Genomic DNA, 24606 nt, shown 5'->3' with positions numbered 1-24606 from the left:
TAATATTCCTTTAAGAACAAGACTAATCATTAAAAACCAACTGTGCAGGCTCATAATCATGACACTCTCCTTGATGGCAGATAAATGCTTTTTTCTAGAACTCTTCTATCAGTTACTAAATTGAGCTTTAGAATTGAAACGTTTCACAGCACTTCCAGAGACTTTTCCGTCCCATTCAAAATTTATTTAGCAAGAAAGTTAGGTAACAAAGAAAGTTTTGGACAAAGTCACTAAAAATCTCACACATTAAAATCATGTGACTGATCTAGTTCCTGAAAGCACTGAAGTCTGATTCATGCTTATTTTAAAGAAAATTGGATACTGCAGGTATTTTTAAAACTATCTTCATTTCCCTTTTTGCCACATGAATATTTATTTTTGAAATGTAAGAAGTTTTCCTGATATTATCCAAATTATACTTTTTTCTAATACACTATTCAAAACACCAAACTCTAAACTTCTGTGTGTCTTGAACTACTATCAATGATATTTGGTTCACAACTTTATTTTAATAGTTGCAAACCCTACCAAAAAGTAAGGAACCAAATTCAGAACATGGAAATTAAGAATGTGGAAATCAAACTCTCGGTTAATTTTGAGTTAAAAAGTCCATAAGCCCCTACGCAATTATTTAATGTATTTTTGAAGAGATATGCATTACTTGTCCAATAATCCAAAAATAATTTTCTTAGTTCATATTCAGAAAGGAAGAAAACCAGCAATAACTAAGAGATGGAATAATTCTGCAGAGGTTGCCTTTTTTTTTTCCAGACGTGAAAATATACTTTCATGTCAAACGATACCAACTAATTTAGAGAAATATGATGTTAGGGATTTAGGATTTTTTTATTTTTCTAAATACAACAGGATACATACATCTACTATATATGCTACATCTATATGGGGTGAGGAAGAGGTAGCAGCAAAATCCAGAATTTCCCAATATCAGGAAATAAGCCTTGACTTTTGCATTCCTATAGAGGACTGATCTGTTGCTACTAATGTAAATAGTTATTACTCAACACTTCTGACCTCATCGGAAACCTACCTACCCACAGTAAAAAAAAAAATTCAAAATAAAATAAATGTATTACTCTGCAAACTGTTAATGTGTAAAACAGTTAAAATACCCAACACTCAGACAGCTCTTTCATCAAAAGCAATACAGAAACACTTTTCCTTTTAGAGCAGATCTGCCAAGTGCCAAAATGACATTTGTCAGAGGAAAAACTTTTTATTCTAAACAGGAAATTCCTTTTGCCTATACGACAGAGAGCATAAATTGTTGTGCTTGTGCATTAGGGACAGCACTTGTACGAAGAGCTATTATCTCATTACAGGAACTAGTTCTCATACAAACACCACGTAACATTTCAGGTCACTGGAAGGTCTTACATGCCTTAAGCTAGTCCACTTTTTTTGGTTTATTTCAGTTGTTCAAATAAAAGACAGTATTTACAAAACAGATTAGCCCATAACCTTAGGCCATGCTGGGTACTGCAAAATACCCTTGTTTACTAGAACTCTCAACTCTACATTCAGGTGAAAAAAAAACAAATGTAGATATTAATTACAAATAATACAACAGTGGACTAAAAGGTTGCTGTAGTTTGACCTCTTAACAAGATTAAGGATTCAACAGAACAACCTTGGACAAATGCTGCCATCACTATTCTTGAAAACATCAAAAACTGTTCATACTGTTCTGCAGCTCAAGCACCCATTTTGCTAATATAGAATTAAATTTAATTACTTTACAGAAAACACTATTTCTTCCAGTGATGCCCTCCTTCTTTCCACTGCAAGCATGATTCACTTTGTAACAAACCTGTATGTATTTCTAGATTTATATTCCTCATTATCAGCCTTTTCAAAGGCTGAACAGATGATGCTCTTTCAACATCTCTTCAGTCTGCGTACTCCTGTTTCCCCATTAGGCCTTCACAAAATCTCATCTCCATCACCCTGAGTATAGCACACTATTTCAGCTGTATTTTACAAAGTACATTTCCATTCAAATCATCCAAAAGCAAAATTGCCTCCGATACCACACGAATAACTATCAATCTGATCTTCTGTAATGCCTAGTCTTTTTCTGCTTCACTAGTGCCTGTTCAGTTGGTCCCTACATTATTCTTCCATGTGGTGTGTAATACTTCAACTTGCCTACTTCATTTCTTTCTTTGACTATGAAATATTTCCTCCAGTTAACTAAGATGGGTTTAAATGCTAATCCTATATAGTTTGTTCCCACTATGACTTCAAATTCTATTTACATTCTATTAGCATGATTGATAAAAATAGAAAATAATTTGTGATTTTATAATCTAAATAATTTCCTGGGTTTTTTGTTTTTGCCTCACTTGAACAAAAAACTCCACCCTGCTCAGAAGAATACCCAAATATACAACTTGAATAATATATGATATCCATCAATTATCAATGAACATTTAAGTAACGGCTAGGCAACTAGCAAGTTTTTCTGTTAAAAGAGTGAAGGTAGCACTGGCAAAAATGTAGTTACAACAAACCCACTACAAATTAAACGATAGTGTGGAATTAAAACATTACACCAAATCTGCTTTTTTGCTTTTCAGTTTTTGAAAAAGGGGATCAGATTTACTTCAACATTCTTGTTTGGGTTAGTGGCTTGCTTGTTGTGTTTGTAATTTTTATTTTGTTTGGGTTTGTCTTCTGGTTTTGTTTTTTTTTTAAATTTTTGTCTGCCTATTTTGAGAGTGAACTTTCAGAAAACGCTACACCAAGTTAAGCTCAAAACACCAAATGAAACTACAGGGAAAGTACTCTTTAAAACGCATCAACACAATTATACTGGGTGTTTCAAAAAGATGGAGCCAATCTGAAATCACTATTGCTTTGAAATCAGGTTAATCTTTTTGAAACACCCTGTATTATCACATTTAGTTTCAATAATTGCTACAGCTTCAATGTATACCACCTCTGAGATACGGCAGAGATGCTGAAATCATTAGTGTTTATAACTGTACAACCCTAAACACTCAATTAACTAGAAAAGTATTTTGTGAGGAAAATCTTATGATCCAAGAGCTGTAGTCTCAGATATACTGATACCTGCCCCTGTACTCGGCACTGGTGAGGCTGCACCTTGAATACCGTGTTCAGTTTTGGGCCCCTTCCAACAAGAAAGATATTGAGGTGCTGGAGAGAGTTAAGGGCAATGAGGCAGGTGAAGGGTCTAGAGCACGAGCCTGACGGGAAGCAGCTGAGGCAACTGGGGCTGTTTGGCCTGGAGAAAAGGAGGCTCAAGGGAGATCTTATCGCTGTCTACAACTACCTGAAATGAGGCTGTAGCATGGAGGGGGTTGGTCTCTTCTCCCAAGTGGCAAGTGATAGGACGAGAGGAAATGGCCCCAAGTTGTGCCAGGGGAGGTTCGGATTAGGTATTAGGAAAAACTTTTTCATGAAAAGGGTTGTCAGGCATTAGAACAGGCTGCCCAGGGAAATGGTTGAGTCACCATCCCTGGAGGTGTTTAAAAGGTGCATAAATGACATTCTTAAGGACATGGTTTAGAAGTGGGCTTAGAATCACAGCATGTCCTGAGTTGGAAGGGATCCATAAAGATCACTGTGTCCAAATCCTGCTCCTGCATATGACAACCTCACAGTTCACACCGTGTGTCTGAGGGTGTTGTCCAGTCTCTTCTTGAACACTGGCAGACTTGGGGCCGTGACACCTCCCTGGGGAGCCTGTTCCAGTGCTCCTCCACCCTCTGGGGGAAGAACCTTTTCCTCATGTCCAACCTAAACCTCTCCTGGCACAACTTCCTGCCATTCCCTTGGGTTCTGTCATTGGTCACCAAAGAGAAGAGATCAGCACCTGCCCCCCCTCCTCCCCTTTTGAGGAAGCTGTAGGCTGGCAACGAGATCTCTCGTCAGTCTGTTCCAGGCTGAATAAACGAAGTGACTTTAGCTGCTTGGCAATGTTAGGTTAATGGCTGGACTCGATGACCTTAAAGATCTTTTCCAAACAAAACAGTTCTATGAATATACACTGTCAGATCTAAACATGAAATTTGTGACACTGGGTGTTTTAACAAAAATTCAAGTTAAGCAAACAGATCTCCTCTATATTGTCAGACAAAATCAGGTTCTCCTGAAAAGGAGATTCCGATACCTTCCCAAGGGGCTTTTCATTGACTGGACAAAATCTAAGTAGATTTTTGTTCTTGTAAATTTAAGAATCCTAATTTGGGAATACAGTAACAGATATTAAAAAAAAAAAAAAAAATCAGTTGCTATCTAAGCAGAAACCCTTATAATCCAATTAAACTCTTGATTATAGAGTAGACTATTAATCTTGAATATATATAATCAAATATTGTTATATATTAACAAATATTAAGATTTTTGCCTCTTCTAAACAAGACATATTTTCTAGTTTATGAAAAAAATCCTGTAGGAATCTAATCTCAATTTGAAACTACAAGCACACAATATAAATTTGTGTTGCTTTCATAATGTTAAAAAAAAAAAAAAAAGTGGAAAGAGAATTTATTATCTACAGATCAGCTTTTCATTATAAAATCATACTGATGACATCAAGAAATAAAAAAAAAGATACTACCAATAAACAAGTAAGTCCACAAGAATCCTGTAGAGTTTTAACTAACACAAAATAGAAATACGCTATGACCATAACAGCATTTGAAGAAGTTAAATGCTTAGTTTAGAAACAGAGCTAAAATGTTCAACGCATACATTCTTTCTAAAAGCAGTAATGGCTGACAGTTCTGATTAACATACAAATAATTAAAAGCAATGATACTAAGCTTCAAAAAAAAAAGTTCCAGGAATGCCCTTCCTAATGACAAAACCGAAGTAAAACTTCAGGTTTCTTAATAAAGGTGAGAGAACCCACACACACATTCCTACCAATTCTCCTTTTTATAACTCTACAGATATATCTTCATAATATCCATTGCTCATGCAAAAGGCAGAGAATCAGACACATATTCCACCCCGCTGCTCTCACAGGAAACAGGATCTTTGCACGGCTTTCTCAAGAACAAATCACGGAACATCCTTAAGAAAACAGCATTCACAATAAACACAGACAACAGCACGGCAAGAACTAAATTTTGAGAACACAAAAAAACCAACATCAACCTAAGACAAGACTTTGAAAATGTTATGTACCTAATACATATGTCAGATACACATACTTCCTATGATTTGGATGGATTGTAGCGGCACACATATCCTAATCTGGACTACATGATTGTTCTCCAAACAGAGATAAAAGGATTAAGTCCAAAGGCACTATTTGAAATTTTTCTTTTACCACAAAGTTGTGAGGTGTTCTGAAGTCCAAGATGGGCTTGAAGCCCCCTGACTTTTTCAGGATCAGGAAGTACCTTCACTAAAATCCTTTCCTTGTTCCTCTTGTAGTGCAGGCTTTATAAATCTGCATTTAGAAGGGAAAAAAAATCTGGTTCAGAAGAGCAGAAAGAAAGACTTCAAGTATGCCATATCACTTCAGTCTGTGCCTTGAAAGCCTTGGACTAACTACAGTATTGCCTCAAAGCAACTCCAGTAAAAAGGCTGAAGGGGCCAGTGCCTGGAAAAAAAAGAAATAATACACAGGTATACTAATATACTGAAAATGTGCCTCTTCTACGTCCAAAATTGCTTCAACAAGTACATGTATATAATGCAGATCCTTCAGCTGTATTCAGTTCTTTACTATCCATATGCCTTCATAATGACCACTTTTTGGTTTTGAAAAACAAACCCAGGTATTTTTCCTCCTCCCCAAAGTACATTCAGTTAATCTATGCTTTCTGCATTTTATATAACACTTCCATTACAAACAGTGTTTTCAGAGGAATCCAGAAATTTCTTCTAACACCTAACTGTGGAATTTTAAAATTATAACACTTAAAGCAACTGAAGCACCATCATAATCTGATTGCACTGGTACTGCAACACTCCACAAAAAATGTTCAAATTCTGTGCACTAAACTGAAATTCCTAAAGTTGTGAAATCTTGAGAACCTGCAAAGATGCTACAAATGCTACAAACTGTATCACCTTATTTACTGGCTTAATTTTCCAACTGTGGTTTCAAAGATAGTCAGATCATCATTGGTTTATCAACAATAAGACAGACCAAAACCTGAAAAATTTTATTTACAAGAATTTTTACAGGCTGAAAAAGTAATGGTTAAAAGTTTGAAATTTAACGACTTTTAGAAACTCTTGAATTCAGAAGCATGACAGTTAAAACTGAGTTTTAAAAAATAAATATTAATTCCAAAGAAAGCTTCAGAGTGGAATTTATTGCAAATCAAAGCTGTTTCTTTTTCTTCTTAATAACGAAAATTTATAATAACTCAAAAAATGAATACAGTTCAGTTTTAAAGAGATATCCCTTACATCAAAACAGACATTCATCCCTTAGCTTATTTGTTGCTTTGTTTTTAGAGTTCACAGATAAGCTTTCAGCGAAATGTCAACAGCCTGTGCAGGGAGTCAGTCCCGAAGATAAGCCTGAATGTAGTGCAATTATAACAAGTAGAAAAAAACTTGTACTGTAAAAATAGAAATAGCTGAAAAACTGCTATGACCTTACAGAAATAACGAGAATTAAGAGATCAAGGTGCTGTGAACTCTTCCATGCTCGTTCTCTCCCATTAGACATCGCCAATGCAGGAAATGCCAGTTTTGGTCAAAAGTAGCATAGCTAAATTCCACCTATAAAGCAGAATTAATGTACTCCGATTTTGGTTTTGTTTATTTGTTTCACTTTTGTCAGAATGATTTTTACTAAAATATTTATTTCACGTTCATATTAACCGATGCCTCAGGATTCAGACATCCGAGTTACCCAGTGTCAGTGAAGCACTGCATTGCCTTTGCAACAGATTTGCTATCATGAAAACCAGGAAGGAGAATTCTTTTTAAATACCCATCCAATTTAGTCAAAAATGACCTTGAGTTTACTACAAACAGAACATGTTCGTGGCAGTTACAGGTCACCTGAAGTCCGATAAATTGATCAGGCTGCTGACAACCAAGATTAACACTTTAAAGTAACTTAAAAAAAAACCACTAGGCTGTATTCAGCCTGAACAGCCAGGGTATGAGAAACTAGAAGTGCAGCTCTTCGCATATTTCAGATCTTTTAACTACTTGCACAGAGAATACTCCTTGCTGAGAATACAAGTGCTTAATTAAATGTTGTTTGTTAACAGAAGAGTCTTAAGGCTCGACTGAACAACTACTCATCCTGTCGACTTAAAGTTATTAATACAGAGGTTCCACTTCAACAGAAACATAACAAGGCTGTGCATATTGCTATCACTATTTCATCCAATAAAAAAACAAAACTGTTGGTTTGTTCAGGGATTTTTTTTTTTCACTGGGGAATAAGTGGGCTTATTAGCAATGTACAGACAGCCACAAATACTTTCAGCCTCATTTTAAATGTTACTGTATTCTTTCTTGTTTTCTTTGAACATTTTTATTCCCTCACTGACAATTGAAATTACCCTTGTTTTAACTGTATATCTAAACTGTTTCAGTATATAACTAGAAACACATATGCCTCAGAATTCATGTAAACCTAAAAAGTAGTTAAAATGTGTATTACTGAAATGTCAAATGCTGTCGGAGCATCCTCTCCTTCAAACTAAACTGGACAGCTGTTTAGACTGATAGTACCAACAAGGGCAATGTAGGTCAAAAAAAAACAAAAAAAATCCCACCATCAAAGTTAAAGTTGCCAAATGAGAATATTAAAACATTACCCAAATCAAGTCATCTTATACGATCAAAAAGATACAGCTTTAATCATGTGCTTCACATCATCAGGACAGTTTTACCTTTTGGCATATCACACCAACAGAATTTCCTTCTTATGCAAGTTATTGTTGCTGTGATCTTCCAACCAAATACAGCAACATACACACTGCTCTGCAAAGAATTTTTTACCTTTGTACATTACTCTTAATCACACGTTAAACTTAGTAACATAGCATTAATTTATACATTATGTGTTGTGTTGAGAAAGCAGTGGGTACACCTGCCAAGTGATTTTTTTTAAAATGTAACCAACATGCAAAATCTTAAAGGTAAATCAGAATTGTCTTTCTCAGAAAAAAAAAAAAAATAAATAGCCCAGATTACTTTGTATCCCCTATTGGGAAAAAAAAGAATCTTTCTTTTATAAGGTGGATGTCACTAAGCTGTTCGGTTCTCTGACAAATCTTTGACGAAATAATTGATTACTGCATATCCCATTCAGAATTAATCTTCTAAGCACCATGAATATTTCAACTAGTAGAAAATGTGTCTGCTAAGCTATTCAACCAGCCTGATAAGGAGGATATCATACAAATTTTTTTACAATTAGCTGATATGAGTATTTGTGGGCAAATAAGTATTGCTGATTCAGTATTAAAAATAATTCTAAATCAATGACTTAAAAATATTTCAACATCGTAGTATCTTCAACACAGATGGGCCTCGCAGCTGTTGTCAAAGGGTGAACGTAATTTTAGGATTGCATAAATGTAACTACTTCTACATTTATAAATGTAGTCCTAAAATTACCTTCGCCCGTTGACAACAGCCATGAGGCCGATGTAGCCCCTGGTGAAAATGAGTTTGACAGCCCTGTGTTAGACCATGCTTGTAGAGTGCAATGGAGCTCACTACTGCAGCTCCCCACGCAGGTATACGTGAAGGTTCAGAAGCAGGAAAATAAAAAGAAAAAAAAAAAAAGCATGATTTGATACTGTTAGATCTCATTCACTCCTATGTTCACCATTTTGTGCCAAACATTACTAATACAAATCCAAGTTAGTACACACAGTCAATTTAATTACTTGGTCATGTACCACATTCCCCTGTAATGCTACCTCTGGGAAACACCGTAGATACAAATAGCTAGTAAATCTTGCCACTCACACTATTGACAGACCCTTCATCAACAGTCAACAGCTTAAAGTGCATGGCAAAAGGGTCAAGCCACACCCGCTCTCCGAAGTTGAGCAAGTGTTTTGACATTTGGGAAGTATGACTTGTGGCAGATTATTCCCAAGAAGCAATGATTATATCAAAGGTCAGGGCTCTCACAAGAAGTATGATGCGCTATCCAATTTATCAGCACACTCATGGGCTTTGTCTTCAATTGTTAATTTCAAAACAAGATGAAAGTACTTCCATATCTAGTTGGATATTATCTTGTGAAAGCTTTGTCTTTCAGCTGAAAGTAACAATTTTTTAAAAAGCATACAACTTCAGTTATCAGGTAAAAAGAGGTTTAGTGTAAATAAATATACCATAATGGCAGTACTCAAAAGCCTGATCATAAGACCACCAGGTTGTTCTAAGGTGGCAGAGTCACAGTAAGATTTAAAATGCTCTACACACCTATTTCATTGAAGTTGACACATCATGTTTTTTATAAAACTATGGATTCATAAAAATACAGCAACAGCACTACAGAAGAGATGCATGGGGGGGGGAGGGAATAATACTGAATATATTAAAAGTGGTACCTACTTAGAAGCGGTTTGAAAGGTACTTCTCAACTACACAATCTGGAACTGTTTTGTACTAGGACAATGACTCCTGAAAGATTTTTTTTCTCTTTTTTTTTTTTTTTTCCATGTAATCAGGCTGTACTAACTCTTCTGCACAGTCTGTCCCATCAGTTTTCACTACTGACTACAACTCCCACAAGCAGTCAAGAGATCATTTAACTAAGAACACCAAAAAGAAAGGCTGGATGAGGCAAAAGTGTACTACCAAATACTTCCCTGTTAAAAAGTAGGTTAGATTTGAAATTGACAGTATCAACTCAATAAAATAAGGAAAAAAAAAATAAATTGAGTAATTAATCAGATAAAAACCTTCATTATTTTGTGAGCTTCCCATTAGTAGTGCTCTTTCAATTTATAGGTGATATGAACCAAACTTCTACAAGAATAATCAATTTACAATGCAGATATTTGTAAAAATCTTGACATGGAAATGCAAAACTACAAAAAACTAAATATTCAGGCAACTCAAGAAAAGTAACACCTTGTCAGTTACATTGACTTAATTTCTGTCCATCATAATGGTATATTAAAACACATTAACAGACAGATATCTAGAGATTTCATGCTACAGACATGAACAATAAAGACTATTATGAATAAAGGACAACCAAATAATCGAGTTTTGATCAGAATCAGTATTTTCAATCTGCTGATATCTCAAAATTTGAAATGAAAATTCAGTTTCTGTCTTAGATACTTCAAATTCTGAAGTTTAGGCACAGTAATCCTTAATGATAAGTTTTTCAAACTGAGTTTAAGATTCTAATAAAATGAACTTTTCACATATATACTGGTTACCTAGAAAACCCAGATGCATAGTTACAATATTCACATGTTATATTTAAGCAAAAGTTACTGTCTCAGCTTGCATACCACTTTTCATGATGGTAGTAACACTAGTGGAGATTCAGAGTACAACCAGAGATAAAGTTAGAAGCTAGAAAGATTAAGCTTATGAAAATAAGAGAAAACAATTGAACATACAGATATTCAAGTGAAAATTTTACCAACAAAGGAGACATGAAGTAGTGTGCACTGAAGCATTGCTTTCAAAGTGCCTACAAACAGGAAGCCATTATAAAAAACAGATTTTTCAGGCAGCAATATCAATATTCCCTTGTAATCTTTCTCATTCCCTTCTCTCTCCGTTTTTTTCCTCTTTCTTCTGTCTCCTATAATTCTGATTACACAGTCTTTGGAACATGAATCACATGGTACATGATCATATGGTATCTTCACAGTACCAGACAAGTAAAAACTAGCAATTATCTACCAACATTATCTTCTTAGTAAGTTAAGACAAGTTTAGAGAATAGCTGCAACAGGCTGCTAGGATAACATATGTATTATAAAGCTTTTTTATTTTAAAATTAATGTCTACTTAATGCACGAGAGGAGAGGGGGAAATAATAAAAAAAAAAAAGCAAATGCCTGAAATGCATGAACACCAGAACTGGGAAAACTTACTATGCAGAGAGGTAAGTGGAACAGTGGATGCAAACAAAAGGCAATTCAGGGGATGGATAGAAGAAATTTCAATAGCTAACCTAAAGAAGTAAAGCTATCCTCAAATGGCTAAGAAACTCTACATCACAACTTGCCTCCAGCTAAGTGTTTATATATAATATATATAATCATTTCCCTGTAAGGATATCTGAGGGAATATTTTGAAAAAGTTAAAAGATTTTGTTCAAATAAATAGCTAGGCACCTGAGGTTTTGTCCATCTTGGACAAGTTTAAGATAATGTATTAGCATCTATCTAGCACCCCAACAAGAGAATAAAATTCCTATTAAAAAAAAAAATAAAGTATGCTCTACCTGAATGCTGCAGAGACAAGCTTACACTAGAACTACATATACGCAAACGTTTAACTTTAGAAGACTGAAGACAGCTTCCCCCAAAAGCTCACAATGACAAAACTTTACCCATTTTTTTGAAGAATCTGATCAGAATGTTTTAACAGTAGCAGTCTGTTTGTTGAATAGTCTAACACCTTCATGAGTTAGGCAATTAAGCTTTGCCACTTTCTAGAATTAGAGAAATTAAATACTAACACCAGCAAAAATAGCATTCACTACTTTTTAAATTAATCTTAAGCCATCTGCAAGCAAAACCCTTGATATATATTTGATTTACACACATAGCCGCTCTCGCAGCCATACATCTTACTTTATTTGGATTAGTTGATTTTTAATGAATGTTCAAGTTCTTTCAGGTTGGATACCGAACATTCATGGTGACAGCAGGATGATAGTTACAACTGAATGCTCTCAAACTACATATAAAGAAGCCATCTTAATACAGTGGAAAGTTGCAGTTAACAGAAAACAGTGTCCTAGTTTACACTCTACTTAAATTTTAAAGACAACCCAGTATTTATATATTATGAATTAGTTCTATGTGAGAAACTTCTATAGTTTTAAAGTGGTATGTTTTCTTTTGACTAGACATAATAGTATTAGCATAATACGCCAGCCTATCCTTTTTTTTTTTTTTAATTTCCCTTTATTTTGAGTGAATGTTACAAAAAATGAAATGGCATAAAAACCTACTTGGTAGTGAAAACACACACACACTACTAAAAGAATCTCAGACACCAAGTAAAATGTAAATTATTTACCTTGGTTGCGATGTCAGCTTTATAACTGTCTTGTGTGGCAAAGAATCTTGGGAAGACTGAACATCATCCTAGAAGATAAGATCTTTGAATTTGCTTAAGAATACACTTAAATGTATAACATATGAGTTTTGTGTATTACATGAATGAATTTTATGAAGTACAAAACCATACTAGCCATACCATAAACAGAAGTCTACATTAACACCTTATAAAGGACACAAAAGTTTATAAACTAAGTACTTCAGACTGACAAAAGGGCTCATTTTGACTAATTCATTAACAAACACTTGCTTTCATTGTACGTATCTTAGATTAGATATCACCATCAAATTGTGACCTCCGTGTTTTCATTTTTGCATACAAGATATCAATCTTCAACTTCCTTCAGATTTTGCAAATATTTATCATATATTACTTTCTCTTGCTATAAATTTACCCTCTGAAACCCTACACTCCTGTATATTTGTCACAAGGATTGAGTTTAGTCTTCTGTCAGATGCCATTGTTACCTTACACTGTACATAAAGAAAATGTTCAAAAGAGATAATTTTGGGTGTATGTATGATTTTTATGTGACCAACTATTTGAAGAATTGTTTCACAATATTGATCAATTCTGATTTTTCACTGGTTTCTCTCCTATATACAATATGACCAAGGTTCACTTCCATTAAGAAAAGTTAGTGACAAAGGCATTACTGTCACTATTGCATTAGTATTTAAGCAAGACAAGAGCCCAGCTGTCCATGTCACATCCCTATAGTTATTACCATTATATGAACCAATAGACTTTATAACTGAAGTGCAAAGCTCCCAGTTCCTTAGAATATTCCTCAAAATCACGTTTTTCAAATCCAACTACTGTCTCTTATATGGAAGCATTCTTTCTGCACTCAAAGGTGTAAGACTAATACACAGGAATGACGCAATGGTTGCATAGCTTTAGTTTTATAGGTTGGATCTCATCCTATCGGTTGGATCATTCAGAGATCTCCAAATTTCTTCCATTTTTCAGTGTATTGTCTTCCAAGCAATTTAGGCTTTGTTTATTTATTGATGTAGTCCATAAAACATGCACATAACATACAAAACATCCTGTTATCATCTGAGAAAAAACATGACGCTTTTGTGTGTAACTAATAATTAAGAACGGCAGAAACACAGTGCAAGCAGTGGAATTCTGGAACCCTTCCATCTTGTCTCATTTCCAGCTTCCTTTTCTCTGGTTTCAAGAAGGGCAATTTTCCCCTTGTTGTCCCTACAGTTTGCTGGAATACTACTACAGTCTGCTGCTCTGCTCCTTTGACCATGTGCTTTTTCCTTCTTCTACCTTCAAAGACAACATCAGTTTTCAATCTTGCTCATTGGTCTTTCTAAGCTCTCTCAACAATCCTTCTGAATGCCCATCTGTGTAATTTTTGATGTCAGCTTCTGTCAGCCACCAAAATATCATTATAGTATTTCAAAACAAGTGCCTTTTGAACTTTCTGTTTGCTGCAGATTTGCAAAAGGTTTTCTGTAAATATCCGGAAATTCTTCCATTAGCATTCTACAAAATCCACAATAAGAACTTCAAAATATTTGTAGTTTATGAAGGTGCGTATTCATTTTGTTAGCCTTTTCAAATTGGGAGAAAAATTACATTTGTGGCACACACATATAGTGCATACCCACAGCCACATATATATAGCATGTGCATATATATTAGCATCAAAGTCATAAAATGTATAAAGAATTATTCTATTTTTTTTAAATACATGTGATTGGAAGTATAATTTGAGGTATGACACATCTAGTACTTCTAAGCCAGCAGAATATATGTCATCCTAGTTATATCAGAAGTGTGAGGTAATCTCATAATAAAAACTGCTACATTTGTACACAAAAAAAAAAAATTAAAGCATCTCATTTGCTCTCTGTTCCAGGTGTACAGATTTCAGTAGACTTCAGAAAACTACTTAGCTATCACAGGAGAGAGCATTTGTTCAGAGAGTGAAGAAACTTAACAATTTTGCAAGGAAACACTTAGTAAGTGTTTCTTCGAGGTGCTCCTCACCGTAAAATGGGTCTCAAAATGATATGTGGGCATCTGTTGCTGACTTTATCATCTGTGAGTTCCTGTTTCAAATACTTTCAGCTAAGGAAAAAAGCACAAGGTCTTTCCTAGACCTGGTCTTGTGAATGCATCTTAAGCTTACATTCAGTTGGAAATTTTCCACTTCCTACATTTGCTTAAGTAATAAGCAAAGTCAAATTACAGGACTGGATATTGTTTCTTATTTACTTACCATATGCACATCACTGAAGTCACGAACAAATTTATGCTCACAAAAAAATCGGAACACATGGTTTTACTGTGTGATTCACAAAGTGGAACAAAATAAGACAATTTTCTTTAGATGTGCTGTTTTTTCAGTCTTAAGTGAAGTTTTTACTTGTTACTTTCCCATATCTTCAACTCACATGAACAGTGACAAGTAGCTGATTTTTCAGCAGGTATTACTACTAGCAAATTTCATTTTTACTTCTTCCAGGACACTCAAACTGTACTGAAAAGACAGTTCACATTTTATGTTTGGAGGAAATCAGGAATGATAGCTCACCATCTTCAGGAATGGAGTTGACGTGTCATAATTATAAGCACCTTTATCCTTTAGGATAAGAATATGAGCAGAGTCAATTATCACTTTCTTCAAGTTCATTATTGAGTGGAAAAGCCTGTTAAAAATGTTGAAGTCTTGTTAATTTTCATATTTTTATTCAATGATATAATAAAATCTTTAAAATATTAAAGAACTCAAAAGGATGAGTTACAGAAAGAGAAATGGAACTTTTAATATCAATATAGCATGAAATTAGGCACAGCTAGTTGCAATGAGTGACCAGACTGCAAAATGCAAAAATACATTGAGTTTCATTGTATTTCTACCTTGCATACTGAAAATAAAGTATATTTCCACCCCACTGTTATGCTATAAAACACCCTCAAAAAATCACATACTTTTTCAAAATGTAATTTCAGGAAAGTTGGTGTTTTATATGTTTAATTTCTAGTATCTATAGTGGAGACAAGCATGTAACACTGGTCACAAAGTCAAGACTGCATTTAAGCAGAACTAGAAAAACAATTTGAAACATAAAAATTTAAATTATTACCATTATTTCCATTGGTTCAACTGACACAGGGTTTAAAAAAAAATCTTAAATGTAAAGAGTTTAGATATTTTATTTGTGAACTGAAAAAAGCCTTTTTTCTACTCTCTCATAACCAAGTGCCTTGCACATATTTATGCCTTGACTACACCTATGCTTTACTAGATTAAAAAAATAACAAATTTATGGAATTTGAAAATACTTGTCATGAATGCACTAGTTTACACCAAGAAAGAGTATTTTAGAGGCATTTAAAACAATAACTTATTAAATAGACATGCTCTATCATCAACTGTCTACCATCATCTACCTCAATCAATCAAATTTACCAGTGCTTAACATTCCAATGTTAACAATTGTTACACTGGAATGTTAACATTGGAATGATAACATTGTTACATACAAATACATAACCATTTTTTGAACAAATGCATAACTAAAGCATATATCTACATACACACAGATATACATAATTATATCCTCTTAAAAAAAATTCCACAAAGTAGCTAGCAGAAGAATTTGTCAATACTGAGAAAGCAACTACCCATGAGATTTATCAGCAATAAACAACAACAAACTAATTAGAAGATTTGCAACATGAAAGAGATTTCCCACACTGAAGAAAGGTAGGTGACAGAGGGTATGGGATTTTCCAAGGAATATATGCTTAAATTAGTATCCATCTTGTTCATTGCTTAGCACAGCAAAACAATGTTCTCCTATACAATAATTACTGCAGAAAATAGCCCTGTTATTACAGAACTCTCAGCATTGTGTCTACCTAGCTTCTTTTGAAACCTCAGAAATTTTGTTCGGATATCAAATTCTTCAGAGGATTAAAAAATAATTTATAAATTAAAAGCACGGGCAACCAAATCCATTTCCCTTGAAGAGCAGCACCACCACACTTCCAGTACTATGTTGCTAGCTACAGCAAATCTGTATCTCTGAAATAAATACTTCTGTTTTAAAAAAGCAAAGAGAAATTAAGATATAAATTAATATATTTATAAGAAATTACCTAGTGCCATAATCTACAACTACCCAATCTTTAGCTGTTCCTGTAATAGCATCATGATGCTGAAAGAGTCCAAGGTTCCTCCTAGCTTCTGTCAGCAATTTATAGTTATTCACTGAAGGAAATACACTCATCTTCTCAGATTTACTGGACTGTACCAAAGCCAAGGAGTAGAGGATTTCAGCTGCCCTGGAAATGCAGAGAATAATAAAATATTTATATAGGTTTAAAAAGCAAAAAAGTAACGCATTTTACTTGAAAAAAAAAAAAAAGCAACAAAACTGATGTTTTTACTTCATTCACTTTGCCTAGTTCCATGAGTTCTTTAAACTTTACTCTTGTACTTTTTACCCTGTTTCTAACTTCAAATAGTTAAACATCACTGCTGCACTTCATCATCAACTAGTTTTAAACCTTGTAAGCTCCTTGAAAGGCTTTGGTGATGGAAAATAGAGCTTTAAAGTAAAAATATGTCAGTAGAAAATAACACAGCATTTTGACAAACCTGTGAGGTATACAGATCTTACCTTAAAACAGCACAGTAAGGATAGATGGTCTTACAGGAGTCATACAACTCCTATTTCAAAAAGCAACTTACTAAACAAATTAAATCATCTGAAAGAAATATATCAATCTGTATAGTCCATATAGTATCTATTCTGTTATTTGTACTTTAAGCAAAGTAAATTATCCCGAAGACTTAGGCAGTTCATGCACCTGCTCACTATACATTCACCTGAATATTTAGAACACTGAATTAAAAAACTCTTAGACTGAACAGAATGCAGAGCTCTCTTCTTCTTAAGCAAAAGCCTAGCACTAAAATATTACCATTACATTCTGACCTGCTTTATCAGAATCTAATATCTGACTAGAAAGATGCCTGTAGAAATTGTAGGAAGCCATGTGTTAACTTTTTTTTCCTGTCTCCTTTTCCTAAAATATTACAGTTCTTTTTTTTGTAAGTCTGAGAAGGGCCAGATTCCTTTTCAATCTTTGAGGTTTCTCAAGTGTTTGATGAATCCAAGAAGATAAATGTTAATGTTACAAAAACAAAAGAGAGCGAAATAACATATGTTCTTGAAATAAATGTAACATTAACTTCTAAGCATGTTTTATTATTTTTTAAAGAAAAATACGTCAACTTTTACATTTACCCAAGCTGTCAGTGAGTGCATGCGTTCAAATTTAAACTAGGTACAACAACGAATTTTAAAATCATTCTCTACCTGGCTTTTCAGACTGTGCATTGATATTAACTATTAAAATGAAAAATACTTCAACCTGGTGTCTTTCTCTTTATGTATCACACAGGTGACAACTGTGTAGAAACTGAAAGTAAAATGTGTCAAACCAAACCGAAAAGTAGACTCTACTACATGTAACCACTCAACTCATAATAATGTAAATATTTGAGTGATAGAATGAGATTTTGCTCTTACAGATTAGCAAACTTCTGAGAAGTTACACACAAAATCAAAGCGCCAAAAGAAATAATTTTTTTTTTTGATTGCTAGTGCACTTAAGCTTAATGGCTGTGATTTTAATGTTGCTTAGTGCCAATTCCTACATCTATTCATTCCTCCTACTTTGTTCTCTTACAGTTTAACTTGAAAGGAAAACAAGTATATAGTAGTTCGAAAGGTATCAGATACACATCTAGTGGATAAACCCCATCTGAAAGTGTTTTATCCTTTTAAAAAATTTGCCTTGGCCACTGAACAGTTACTGAACTGTAGCTATGAAGCAGAGAACAAAAAAATTTAGTCCTCAAAATACAGGTTAGATTTCCCTCCCCACAATTCATCTTTTTGTTTGTTTGGTTGGTTTGTTTTGTTTTTAAATAGGAAAGTCTATTATTTATGAACATGGTAACAACCTTAAAATCAAAAGAAATAACACTAAAATGAAGCTGTAAAAACATTTTCAGGTCATACTGCTTCCAGAACCTCACTTCAAAGCCACTTTGTCTATAAGGAAGATTTGAAACTCCTATGCCTTTCGGAAAAGTAACTGAAAGGTAACTGAAACTCTTACATGAAGGAATCAATGTAAAGTTCTAAATACTACAAATAAACTTGAAAGCAATTCATATGATTTTTTTGCAGCATTAGTAATAAAAAATTGAAAAATGACAATAAAATAAAAAAAGTTGACAAAACAGGCTATGATAAAACTAAAAGAAAGTTAAATCCTTGGTGCATTTTATCAAACTGTAATTGAGGCAAAATGTGAAAAAAAGAAAACCTAGGTAGGGATCTTGATTTCTAAGGACATAATCTATCCTGTTTTCTATATATCTTGCGTTTTCCAATGGCAGTATTAAACAAAGCTGTTTTCACTGAAAATCAAAGATTCCTATGAAAAACAAGCTAATCAGAACAGAGCTAATTAGTATTCATTTTGATACAGTAAGTTAAATGCTTCCAAGAAAATAATATTCCTAGTGCTCCTTGGTACTGTATTTGTAAACTGTTTCTGAATAGATGTCAAACTTCCTGATTACTGCTAACCTTACAAATATCTTCTCTGTAACCTTCTAACATTCCAGGGTTTTGTACATAACACTTGTAACATTCCAAAGTTCTGATTAAAACTCCTCTGGTAACTTCTCCTTACTATATTATTTTTACATTCTTCTGCCAAAAGGATCCTAGCCTGGCTTTTTGTCATTCCTCTCAGTTTTGGTCTTATTTTTCTTATCCTTCCTGACAGTCTTTGGCTTCTTTCCTCTCTGCTTTCAGATTTGTGAGACTTCTCCTTGCTGGTCAAGGTAATGACTTCTACATTACACTGCCTCTTCCCTAACACCTTTCTATTCTTAGGCCCTTGATGTCACTTCACCTTACACATTACTTATTCTTTCAATGCTTTCTCTTATGAAAGGCACTTGTATCTGCCTCCAAAATGGTACTTTCCCATGCTTCCAAAAGGCTACTTTCCACACCTCTCTTGCTTCCCTACATTAGAATACAAACACACTCCCCGCCCTGCTCCCCCCCAAAAAAAAGGAAAAAAAAAGTAAGGAATCCTTAAGGAAGGATTTCTCTAGCACAAAAAGGTCTGGACAGCATATAGAAGTACTACAACAGATGTATTTTAAAGGGCCCTTCCAGAAGACAAAATATGTCCTTTATCTAAGGATGCAAGGAAGAATAATCTATGGGAAATAGAGTTTGCAAGTTTTGGCAATTGATGAAATGTTGAAGGTTTACATCATACTCATCTGTTCCAGATTTCTTTCTGGAGCCTTAAAATACAGCTAAATGATTTTACAATGTGTTTTATCATGAGCTGCTACAAGGGAAAACCACTTAAATACTCCATTACCAAAATTCAGCAATAATTTCTCTTTTAAAGAAGATGCAAACCATTTTCCGCAGAGTAGTACCTCATACTTTGAGATCACTTGGCACACAATATTCCTGACTACTTCTCAGCTGTCTAACAACCTTTGTAAAATTCACACCTTTGTTTTTCTCTCTAAAAGAATTAACAGTATAGCCATAATGACAGATTGATCTGACAGCTAGCCAATCCAATACAGAAATAAAAAGCATACTATCTGCTATTTTTCATGAAATCAGGACTTGCTGATCACTTGAATAATATTCTAGAACAACTTATTTGTTTGGATGGAAAAAAAAAAAAAATCATTGTCTTTCTGTGAATTTACCAAAAAAAAAACCAGACACACAAATTGATCCTTGTAACAAGAACTGTATTTGGAGGCCAGTTAGGCTTTATTCTGAGTAAACTTAAACTATGCATTTCAAAACCACTTTTCCATCCGTCCAACAGATGCAGAGTACTCATACATTCATCTCTCCTGTGTACCAAGACATATGTTATAAACATACTGGGTGGCAGCATTTACCGTAAGTAGGATTCCAGGACTCTGTCCAGTCGTTTATAGAAGGGTCGTGATGTGAAATATCCACTCCAGTAATGATGATCTCTGTCTGCATAGGTGAAGAAGTCTCCACTTAAAACAGGGAAAAATGAATTGCTGCTCTTTTCACCCAAATTGCTTTCTTTGCGCAGAGCTTCAAAGTAATCTGATAAAGTTCCAAATTGGGCCTGAATGAAAATTAGAATTACGATAACATAGTTACATTTTCTTTATTTAGACATATGAAGAGAAAGAATATGCTTGGTTTAATATAAATTTCAGAAATGTGCCAGTCTTCCAGCAGTACTATAACAGAAATCCTATCCTAAAGAGCTTTAAAATTTTCCTGAACACTTTTCAGACAAGTTGAATAATTCTTCCTAAAGCGTTTCAGCTTCATTTCAACTCAGTACAGGAAAGACATGGACCTGTTGGAGAGGGGCCAGAGGAGACCTCAAAAATGATCAGAGGGCTGGAACAGCTCTGCTGTGAGGACAGGCTGAGAGAGTTGGTGATGCTTAGCCTGGAGAGGAGAAGGCTCCAGGGAGACCACACTGCAGCCTTTCAGCACTTCAAAGGGGCCTATAAGAAAGATGAGGACAAACTTACTAGCAGGGCCTAGGCTAGGCATGAGGAAGACATTTTTTACCATGATGGTGGTAAAACACTGGAACAGGTTGTCCAGGGAAGTTTGTAGATGTTGTATACTTAAGACTTCAGTAGAGCCTTTGACACCGTATCCCACAGCATTCTCCTGGAGAAGCTGCAGCTCATGGCCTGGATGGGCGTACTCTGCGATGGATAAAGAACTGGCTGGATGGCCGGGCTCAAAGAATTTTGGTGAATGGAGCCAAATCCAGTTGGCAGCTGGTCATGAGTGGTGTTCCTCAGAGCCAGTTCTGGGGCCAGTTCTGTTTAATCTCTTTAATCTGGATGAGAGGATTGAGTGCACCCTTAGTAAGCTTGCAGATGATACCAAACTGAACCAATTGCTGGAGGGTAGGATGGTCATACGGAGGGATCTGGACTGGCTGGATCATTGGGCTGAGGCCAATTGCATGAGGTTTAACAAGGTCAAGTGCTGGGTCCTGCACCTGGGTCACAACAACCCCAGGCAGCGCTACGGGCTCAGAGAAGAGTGGCTGGAAAGCTGCCTGTCAGAAAGGGATCTGGGGATGTTGGTCGACACCTGGCTGAACATGAGCCAGCAGAGTGCTCAGGTGGCCAAAAAGGCCAACAGCATTCTGGCTTGTATCAGGAACAGTGTGGCCAGCAGGACTAGAGAAGCAGTTTTGCCACTGTACTCAGTGCAGGTGAGGCCCCACCTTGAATACTGTGTTCAGTTTTGGGTCACCCGTCATAAGAACGACACTGAGGTGCTGGTGAGTGTTCAGAGGAGGGCAATGAAAATGGTGAAGGGTCTAGAGCACAAGTCTGATGAGAAGCAGTTGAGGGAACTGGAGCTGTTTAGCCTGAAGAAAAGGAGGCTGAGGAGAGACCTTATCGCTCTCAACAACTACCTGAAAGGAAGTTGTAGCATGGAGAGTGTTGGTCTCTTTTCCCAAGTTGTAAGTGATAGAACAAGGGGAAATGGCCTCAAGTTGTGCCACGGGAGGTTTAGATCGGATATTAGGAAAAACTTCTTCATGGAAAGGGTTGTCAGGTGTTGGAACAGGCTGCCCAGGGAAGTGGCAGAGTCACCATCCCCACAGGTGTTTAAAAGGCATTTAGAAGAGGTTCTTAGGGATGTGGCTTAGTGCTAGAGTTAGGTTATGGTTGGACTAGATGACCCTGATGGTCTCTTCTAACCAAAATGATTCTATGATTCTACCAAACAAGAGCACAGTTGTCTTAATCCTGTGTTTTCAAAATTAACTCTGTTGTGCTCCAGATCTCCAACATATGCTTAACCCAAACTGACTGCTGATCATAAAAATCAGCATTTGCTTTCAGAAGCTGCTTCTTTAAAAACTATATACAAAGAAACTGTGTTTAGGGATGTAACATGGAAGAGTATAAATAATTCAGTATTGTCTGGTCATTTAAAAAAATGCCCAAATAAGGCAGTAACAGCCCTTTACAGGGTAGGTCAAAAGATGGTGAAAAGGTGTCTCGTGTACAGAGAACATCTATAGTACAAGAAGTCCCTAAAGTACTCAGTTTATATATTAGACAGTACGAAATGTATATTAACACTCAAACATCATTAAAGTGATAGCTCATCTGATAACTGTATTACTATATTCATTCCTTTTGTAGCCAGGGCAATCTATTAGATTTTATTGTATTCAACATGTGCCAGCAATGGCAACTCTTAGGATTGTTTTGTTTATATGTTTGTATTGGGACATAAAACCAAGAGGATCCAAGCAAAGCAACAATTTTTGCTTGAACTTCTTATTAGAAAATGCAACAGTTTCAAATAACAAAGCCTGTGAGCGAGTGCCTGAATCCTGTGGAGACCGAAGTACTAACAAAACAAACAAACCTAACAGACATTCTGTAAAATAATCTGGTTTGGATACTATTTATAGTTTTCAAGTAGATATTACTAATAGCAAAGTTTTTGCATTGGAGGAAGAGGAGGTGGTAAAGGTAAAAAATTATAATCTGCCAAGACAAAACAACCTGCTGTTAAATAATATATAAAGCTCCACAGTTAAAAAAAAAATAAACCAAACAAAACTCCATACCATGTTTTTTTTCCATGAAGAATCTAAAAATACAGGGAAGTATTGTTTTCTCCCAAAACCAGAAAAAGTCTTGCATATACCTTAACATGCCACTCAGGACGAGAATTCATATAATCAAACAGCTTCTGATAATTCTGGTACTGCTGATCCCATTCTGAGCTCTCAGTATAGCGAAAATCATCCCCTAGCGGAGCCAACAGAACTTTAGTGCGGAAAAGCTTTGACTTCTTTCTGTATTGATCTAAAATCATCCAAGCCCTTGAGGGAAGAAAAAAGAAGGTAATTAAGAAAATAGAAGAATAAGGGTCAGAATGTGACAAAACATTTCCTGCATATCAAGTTGTACAATTTGGTGACCTTAAACGAGACATACAAAACTCTGCTATCTCATTTTGTAACAGAAGGCTGGATGCAACTCCCTCCAATGGGACATCACACTGAAACTACTATTGTTTCAAACACTATGCTAATTAAATTCTCCAATAAGCTTAACAAGCTCTATCTCAAACAGTATGTCAGTCTGCATCAATTTGTTCCTGTGCCAAAACTAACCTTCAGTTTAAATTATGTTTACCTGCTTTATATTTAGAAAACAATACTAATCCTCTCCAGCCCTTATTTACAATAATAAGCAAGCTCTTCTCATCCCCTTTGGTAATTCCCTTGGATACTTCACTTCATATCTTCATGTCCTTGACAGAAAAACTGCCCATAAATTTATCTCTGAAGAACTCTAGCCTTGCAAAAAAAAAAAAAAACAACCAAACCCAAACAAACAAACATAAAAACAATCAACCAACCAACCAAACTGGAAGAAGTTCACAGCTAAGAATCACCGTTTCCCCTTCAGCCAGCTTCTCACCTTAGAGCCAGCCCTCTTAACTTTAAGTACATGTCCTGAAAATTTAAACTCATTGCTTTCCAGCTTTTGGCCTTAAATTAAGAAAAAAAAAAAAAGTGCACATGCACACATGGGAAAAACACTAAAATTATCCTTCGGCACCTACTAGCTCTTTGACACCCAAAACATCATTTCTGTCACAAAGCAGCAACGTATCAAACGTTACAAGCCCCACGTATGGGTAACTAAAAAGGTCTATTTCCTCCCCCGCTCCAAACCACAACCACTATAAAATTTGTCATATATTGATGTTCTCTAATTAAAGTTATGGAAATCATTTAGCTAGGGAATATAAACCATAGTAAGTAAACCATATTTAAGAAAACACGAATACAAATTACAAGGTTTTAAAGAGAAAATAGTAGTGCAATCCAGATTCCAGTGAGCTTTTTTTTCCCTAAATCTTTTTAATAGATGGTCTACCAAAATCTACATTCAACCCATACTCCTGAAGATTTGTTATATAAACATTAAAGTCAGAATTTAATCTAGTCCAATATATTTGAAACTCATATTTCTTTGACCAGCAAGTCACGGTTTATTTGTTTATCAGATTATATAAGTATTGAGTAAATATAAGATCTGACTATTCTGAAGTAGGAAATGGGGCACAACATCTTTAGTTAAGAATCTACATAGTTCTGCTGACAGCAGAATAGACCCAACTAGTGGCTTCCCCACCTCTCTTGTCTGTAGTTTGATTTATAGTTCAGATTACCAAATATTTATGCTTGAAA

General features: G+C 35.2%; 1 protein-coding gene across 1 annotated transcript in view; it reads right to left on the bottom strand.

The window, feature by feature from the left end:
- Nucleotides 1–24606, bottom strand: part of MAN2A1 (mannosidase alpha class 2A member 1) — a gene marked incomplete at its 3' end in the record, with an annotated part of 106902 nt that overhangs the window by 39680 nt on the left and 42616 nt on the right. The window contains exons 8-12 of the mRNA XM_080362024.1: nucleotides 23049–23226; nucleotides 20261–20463; nucleotides 16387–16572; nucleotides 14816–14930; nucleotides 12214–12281 (exon numbers count right to left, since the gene is read on the bottom strand). Of these exons, the coding sequence (XP_080218150.1) occupies nucleotides 12214–12281; nucleotides 14816–14930; nucleotides 16387–16572; nucleotides 20261–20463; nucleotides 23049–23226 (750 nt within the window). The remainder of the gene's footprint in view (nucleotides 1–12213; nucleotides 12282–14815; nucleotides 14931–16386; nucleotides 16573–20260; nucleotides 20464–23048; nucleotides 23227–24606) is intronic.

Source organism: Nesoenas mayeri (genome assembly GCF_963082525.1).
Source record: "Nesoenas mayeri genome assembly, chromosome: Z".
Classification (NCBI taxonomy): domain Eukaryota; kingdom Metazoa; phylum Chordata; class Aves; order Columbiformes; family Columbidae; genus Nesoenas; species Nesoenas mayeri.
This window is presented reverse-complemented; position numbering and strand designations above follow the sequence as displayed.